General features: G+C 37.9%; 1 protein-coding gene across 1 annotated transcript; it reads right to left on the bottom strand.

The window, feature by feature from the left end:
- Positions 1-82: 82 nt before the first annotated feature.
- On the bottom strand, positions 83-7,319 carry LOC107301348 (nuclear export mediator factor NEMF; the record flags this gene model as incomplete). Its single annotated transcript, XM_015830585.1, is given in 9 exon segments — positions 83-157; positions 722-795; positions 1,033-1,116; positions 1,396-1,463; positions 2,720-2,868; positions 3,103-3,228; positions 5,263-5,365; positions 6,029-6,097; positions 7,032-7,319. Coding segments are annotated over 9 exon segments (807 nt in total), but the record flags the coding sequence as incomplete, so codon positions are not given.
- Between the last annotated feature and the right edge of the window lie 19 nt (positions 7,320-7,338).

Below are 7,338 nucleotides of genomic sequence, written 5' to 3'. Positions count from 1 at the left end.
TGAAAGAAATGTTTTGCATTAGTGCGTGTTTGCTGACCACCAGGACAGAACACAGTCACAAAAACCACTTCTCCCAAAATACATACGTGAGGATTTCTTCAGGAGACTTGTTTGGTTCCAGACTTGGTTTTTTCTCCCTTTTTTGGATGATGTAGCCCTATTAAAAAGATGGAGGGAAAGGAAAATCCTTATGCATTACATCTATTTTCTACTGCTGAAAATATAAGCGTGTATCCTCTTTAGCCACTGCAGGTCTTTAGTTCAATTAATGAGAATTTTTTTGCTGTTCTGTTTTACAGTTTGTTTTTCTTTTTTTCTCTTTTTCTGTTAGCCACTTTGCATCCAGAGAATATGTACTGAAATATGTAATAAACATTAGAAATGTGGCCTCAAGGTAGTAAGCACAAAGCCAGAATTTTTTGGGAAAAGAATTAAGAAATGGCATGAAGCAACAGAAAACTCAACATGTAATTCCTCTGCATAATATTTGTTCCAGCATCTGTGGTATTGAAGGCCAAATTTCCCTCACCTTCACTTCCCAGCTTCTTTTCTTGATATAGTATTTCCAACTGAACCCTCGGCAGCCTTGGTTCTTAACTAGAAAGACTCAAAGTGTAGCTTCCCCTTAGCTGTTGTGCTGCTACAAAGCTAGAAATGCTTTAAATCCATTGAGTGCGCCAGGTATAAAAATCAAAGCATTTGTCCCCAAATTATAAACTACCTTGGCATTAAAGTTCTCAGTTTCTTCCATGCAGTCTTCAGCTTTTTGTAAAGCGGCTAGTACCTTTTCAATATCTAGAAGAAGAAATAGGTGTTGAAACCCAAGATGTATAAAATGGCATATTGTTGTGGCACAGTATATCCTCTGTATATTGGACTGTCAGAGAGCAGGATGCCCCCAAAATTGCATAAACCCTAAGATCAAGATTTTTTAAAAAAAAGGGAAGCAAGTTTTTAAATAACTATTACATAATATTATAGTACACAGGAAATTATGCTAGACATAACACATGCAGACGTTTCAATACCTACCTTTACTTTCTATCTGCTCTACTTTGATGCTGCCTGAAAGTCCTGCTTCTATAAGGCAATGTTCAATCAGAGTGATCCCATAAGCTGTATTTTTTTTGGGGGGGGAGGGAAAGGAAGATAACAGTTATAAAAAAATAGCTAAGATCTGAGGAAGAAAGGTGTGGCTTCTTCCCTATCATTTAGTGGAAATGCTATTTTCTAAGAGGGATGGTTTTTATTATTTTAAAGATAAGTTTATAATGAGAATTCTCAAAATAGAATTGCACATTTTGATTTATACATATCTGTTATTTCATTCCCCCAAATAACGTATGATCAAATCACCTTGTAATTTTCTAAGACACAGAAGAAATTCATACTTACGAAGGTGGGGATTTAGGATTCTCTTTAGTTGATCTCCTTTAGGTGCACTTGTTATTAATTCTGTTAACCTATGAAAGGAGTGAAGAAATAATAAAAAAGAATAAATTCTGATAAAATACTGTAACACAGTGATGGCGAACCTTTTAGAGTCCGAGTGCCCAAACTGCAACCCAAAACCCACTTATCCATCGTCGAGTACCGGGTGGGTGTGGCCCATTGGCTGGGTGTGGCCAATTGGGTGGGCGTGGTTGCAGTGGTAACGGCAGACTGGGTGGGACTAAAAAGTTCAATCAATTCCAACTTTGCAAGAACTTTTGTTTTCCCATGAGAAGTTGAAATTGACTGATTGAACCTTTTTTTTTTTTTTTGCACATGACAGCGGAAGCCTAAAGCGAAAAGGTTTTATAAAACCCAGCTGAAGGCCTAGGACTGGGGTGACGGCACGCGTGCCCACAGAGAGGGCTCTGAGTGCCGCCTCTGGCACCCGTGCCATAGGTTCACCACCACTGCTGTAACATATACAATAAAATTAAGCAAGGAATGTTTTCTCTGCTCGGAAGGCACCAACTGTATTAAAAAATAGACTATTCAAATTATATCCAAATCTAGATAATGTACAGGTATTATTTATATAAGATTATATAATTATTATTTTTATATCAAAAATAACTTCCCATACAACTACTATTGTAAAATACAGCTTCAAGACAAATACTGTTACTTCATGGATCTAATAAAGCAGACTCCAACGCATACATATGGATTCCACTGTTCATGGATCTAATAAAGCAGACTCCAACGCATACATACAATGGATTCCACTGTTAATCTTTAATATAGCCCAAAATGCTTAATTCAGAAGTAGTTTCATTCTGTGTTCTTTAAAATATTTGCTTTCCTTGTTGTAATATGAGCTAATAAAACTTTGGATGAAAAAAAATCCCAGGAGAACTAAGTATTACACACTACTTCATACTACTACATACTATTTCTCTCACTGCAAAGCATGAGGGCATCTTTACTTTTGGGGTGGGGGCCAAAAGCCTTTGAAATACCCTTTTGAAAATGTACATTATTTTATCAAAATACTCATTAACGCATTCCAAATACAAATTTCTGGAGGCAAAGATTTTTTTATAATAAAATTAGAAGTACTACAAAAACCTTTAATACTATACAATAAAAAATGCAAAATGAGAAAAAAAGATGTAAGCAAAAATTTCCTACCTCCAGCTACTAGGTCTCTTAAAACATGTAATTTATGCTTATCTCTTATAGCTTGATTTTGTCCCAATTGTAAGCTCTGTATAAAATATAATAATACCTTTCTAAACTGGGTAATGATGTTGCAGTTTTGACATGATCAACTGGATAATGTTCCCGGACTGCAAACTTGACATCATCTGCATCATCTGTGCGAAATCTCAGGATATTCAAAATAAGGTACTCGTGGTCAGTAAGAACAATATTGCCCTGCAACAAATTTATAAGTTTGTCATTAAAATGCAGACCTGGACCTTTTTCCACAGAAGCTCAGATTTTGATCTATGTATTTTCCCATGCGCAAGCTAGAGGGGATGTTCAGGTAAAACTTCTGGAACATTTCCAAAATATTATACCCCTCCCCTTTTTTTAGGAAGGCATGTGGGGGAAAGAGACCGTAGGCCGTCTCCAGGCCCCTGTCTCAGACATTCTTTCTCTACTTACTCTGTCATAAAGCTCTATAATCAAATGATAGGCTGCTTCATCACTCCCAAACTGAAAATCGACTATTCTGTCAATGCCAAGTTGCTTCACACTCACAAGCCTTCTGGTCTTTAAATGTTTGCGACACTGTTGATGAAAAGAGAACAAAGAAGTCTGAAAACAACAACCGAGTTATGTGCATTCAATCAAAACAGAGTTGGCAACCTTTCCATATAATAAGAATATAAGAACATACATTTAGGATCCTGGAATATTTCAAAACTGTTCTAACATGGTATGGAGTAAATAGTATACTGGGATTTGTTTTTGCCATTAATTAACCAGAAAAAAAGAAAAGGAAAAATTGTTTGTATGTGTATCTCATGCACATATGTACATATGTACATATATACAGTTTTTCACAAAAGTTTCAGTAAAAGAAGATTGAATTTCATTATTTTATCCTTATCTACTTTTTATTACAAAACTTCAATTTTCACTGAAATGCTTTGGATGAATTATAGCTCAGCCACAAATTATCCTGCTGCCCTTGGATGAGGAAAATAGTGTGTTTGTTACTAAATAAAATAAAATGGTTGTTAAGTGTCTGTCATATTAATATGAAAGACTCTTGTTGCATTTGACAATGGGAAGCCAGCATAGTATAATGGCTAGAAAGTACGTCAAATTCTCTGTAATACAGGGCAAGTTTGGAATACAGATATTGTAACTCCCATCTTCCTTCAACATTGGTCATGCTGGCTACAACTGATAAAAGCTGGAAATAACTATCTGCAGAGGGCCACACATTGTCCACCCATACTCTAGGACAGTGGTTCTCAACCTGTGGGTCGGGACCCCATTTGGGGTCGATCGACCATTTCATGGGGGTCGCCAAGCAAGGCTGTCCACCATTTTTTTTGTCCGCCATTTTTTTTGTCTGCCATTTTTCCCCCCTTTTCTGGCGGGTGCCTTACCTCCCTTGGGCTGGGCCAGCTGGTGGTCGGCCTGCTCCGTCTCTGCCGCTTGCCAGCTACGCCTCGGCCGGCGCAGGGGGCGGAACCACGCATGCGCTGTGCTCCCGGGCAGGGAAAGTCCTCGACTTACGACCGGTTTAGTCCTCGACTTACGACCGGTTTAGTCCTCGACTTACGACCGGTTGGGGTCGCGGCATTAAAAAGGTTGAGAACCACTGCTCTAGGAAATGGAATGGCCTGAACTCAGCTATGAACTCAGATGGCCAGTTCATTAAAATGAACTCAGTTCATTTTAAGAAAGAATGTTAATACTCTCTTATTGAAGTTATACTCAGGGAAAGTGCGCAGTTCAGCAGCTGTGCATATACTTTGCATTTTGAAGGCCCCAGATTCAATCTCTGACATGTACAGACAAAATGATGAAATAATAACGATGGAAAAGATCCTTCCCTGCCTTAATCCAGAGACTGAGTAACAGAATAGATGCTGAATCAGAATAGGACATTTTTAATGAGTTCATATTTTGTGTAGTTAGAAATTATTATTAGGATGATGAGACCACAAACAATGTTTTATTTGAATGTATTTGTAAACAAATGTACTCAACTAAACTTTATTGAACTAAATGGAATTACAGGTAGTCCTCGACTTATGACCACAATTGAGCCCAACATTTTTGTTCTTACGTGAAATATTCGTTAAAGTTAGTTTTGCCCTATTTTACATCTTTTCTTGCCACAGTTGTTAAGTGAATCACTGAAATTGTTATGTTAGTAACACGGTTGTTAAGTGAATCTGGCTTCCCCACTGACTTTGCTTGTCAGTGACCCCAGATCACTGCAACCGTCATAAATATGAGCCAGTTGCCAAACATGTGAATTTTGATCACATGACCACAGGGATGCTGCAAAAGTCATAAGTATGAAAAACAGTCGTAAGTCATGTTTTTCAATCCCGTTGTAACTTTGAACAGTCACTAAATGAACTGTGGTAAGTCGAGGACTACCTGTATTCATCCTTCTGCTGTTGAAGTAAACTAGCAGAATTTCTAATTGAGTCAGAGAAGAGACAACTGCCTTGCTGTTATCAATCTTGCAAAACACCATCTATGTATCTGGTTGTTATTAACCCTAAAACAAATTCTGCCAAGCAAACTGATACTTACAAAAGGAAAATCAACAATTACTAAAGAAACTCAACTTACTTTCATTGCAAAACCAGATGGCATCATGTTTTTTGGCCACTCAAATTCTGTCATGTGAATCCTAATGCCAGATTCCAGAAGAAGTGTAGCCTTGAAGTCCGGCCTAAAAGACAACATGCAAAAAAAAAAAAAAAATCTAACTGATACCACAGTTGTATTTTGTTTCTAGAATCCTAATATATATAAATGTTAACTCTTATCAAAACTTCGTTTGTTTTTTTTCACCAAATTCAAAACCTTAATTTACACAACTGAATCATAAGTAATATTAATCTATAAAATTTGCATATGCTGGTCACTTGAATGAACACCCAAAAGTGGCACACAATCAAATTATTAGTTTTCAGGTCTTTAAAAGATTATACAGTATGATACAGCCCTAGATAATAGACATTCTGGCAGATTTTCTTTAAAAAGGTCTCGCTAAAGCTTTCTCAAAAGTCAAATGTGTGATTTATTTTTAACTGCTAGTTTAAACATTGATTTTTTTTAAAAAAAAATTGATATAGAATGTTTATTTGCCAATTTTAAGATATTGAACACTGACATAAATATAGGCTGAAGTACTGCTGTTCAAACTTCTTTTTAATTTGCAATATCTTTATATTTTAAAAAAACATTGTACATTGGCTTAAAAAAGACACTTGGTGCGTAAGTCCTCAAAAGATGTACTGAGGGAGATGGGGACTTCAAAAATGTGAAAAATAAATAAGCACCAACAACAGAAATAACCATAAAAGAAAACAAAAATAAATGTTGTTCTTACTTTTGGAATCGGATAAGGTATGTCTTATTATCCACATCATAAACATTGTTTACCCTCATTCCCAACAAGCTGTAAAAAGAAAAGAAAAAAAATATATATTCTATATATTTCTGATGAAATTATGAAAAAGAAAAAAAGAGTAATTTTTAATAAACTCTTTAGCAAATTATTACAAAAGACAAGTTGAGATGAGTTTTGCCCCATTTTATGACTTTTCTTGCCACATTTGTTAAGTGAGTCACTGTAGTTGTTAAATTAGTAACATGGTTCTTAAGTGAATCTGTCTTCCCATTGACTTTGCTTGACAGGTCACAAAAGATGATCACATGACCCGGGGACATTAAAACCTTCATAAATATGAATCAGTTGTCAAGCATCTGAATGTAAATCACATGACCATAGGGATGCTGCAACGGTCATAAGTGTGAAAATGGTCATAAGTCACTTTTTTGGTGCTTTGAACGGTCACTAAATGATTTAAGTCGAGGACTACCTGTATTCAGTTAGATGGCAGCATGGTCAGACACGATTAGTACTTGGAAGGGAGACCACAAGGAAATCCCAGGGTTGTGGGCTAGGTGGGTAGTCGACAAATCATGCCTAAGAAAGGTGATGACAAGCTACTTCCAAATTAGCGCAACAAAAACTATTTGAACATGTCCATGAAATCACCAGGAATAAGCTCAAATTGAAGGAGATCTTATATCAACGCTATTATTTGCTTAATTTTAAGTAAGAGTTCCCAAACTAAGCAAATTAGCAACTCTGAATACAAACAAACTCTTGAGAGTCGGAGAAGGGGCGCCTGAAACCATGGGGCACAGAGCGGACTTCCGCCAACAGCCATCAACCAATCAAAAACCGGGAACTGCTAGAAAGGCGGCCTGCATAAGGGACCACTTCCTTGGAAGTTACCGGGTGGGAGGGGGCGTGTCCCAAGAGGATTATTGGGCGGGGCTGCAGTCATCGGGGCGGGGCTTCGAAAGGCATCCGAAGGCCATACCTGTGTCGCACTTCTGCTATAACCGCTCTGATATCGACCGTGCTGAAACGGGACTTCATGGTGGACGGAAACGAGCCCCACTCCGTCTACACGGCTTTCCTATAGTAGTTTCCAAGCGCCCCTCCGACAGGAGGCCACCGGGCCGCACGCCTGCGCGCCGGATCACTAAACTATGGCGAGACGGCGGGGCCAAACTCCTTTATTTCGCGGAGGAAGGCGGAGCCAAAACAACTATCTCCTGTGTACGGTTCTTTCTGGCTTTGGGATCTGAACTCTGGATAAGACCGTGAGTCCATGTGTATTTGCG

This window comes from Protobothrops mucrosquamatus, unplaced genomic scaffold, assembly GCF_001527695.2.
Source record: "Protobothrops mucrosquamatus isolate PMUCROS unplaced genomic scaffold, P.Mucros_1.0 scaffold11772, whole genome shotgun sequence".
Classification (NCBI taxonomy): Eukaryota; Metazoa; Chordata; class Lepidosauria; order Squamata; family Viperidae; genus Protobothrops; species Protobothrops mucrosquamatus.
The sequence above is the reverse complement of the archived record's forward strand: the minus strand, read 5'-3'. Positions and strand labels throughout refer to the sequence as shown.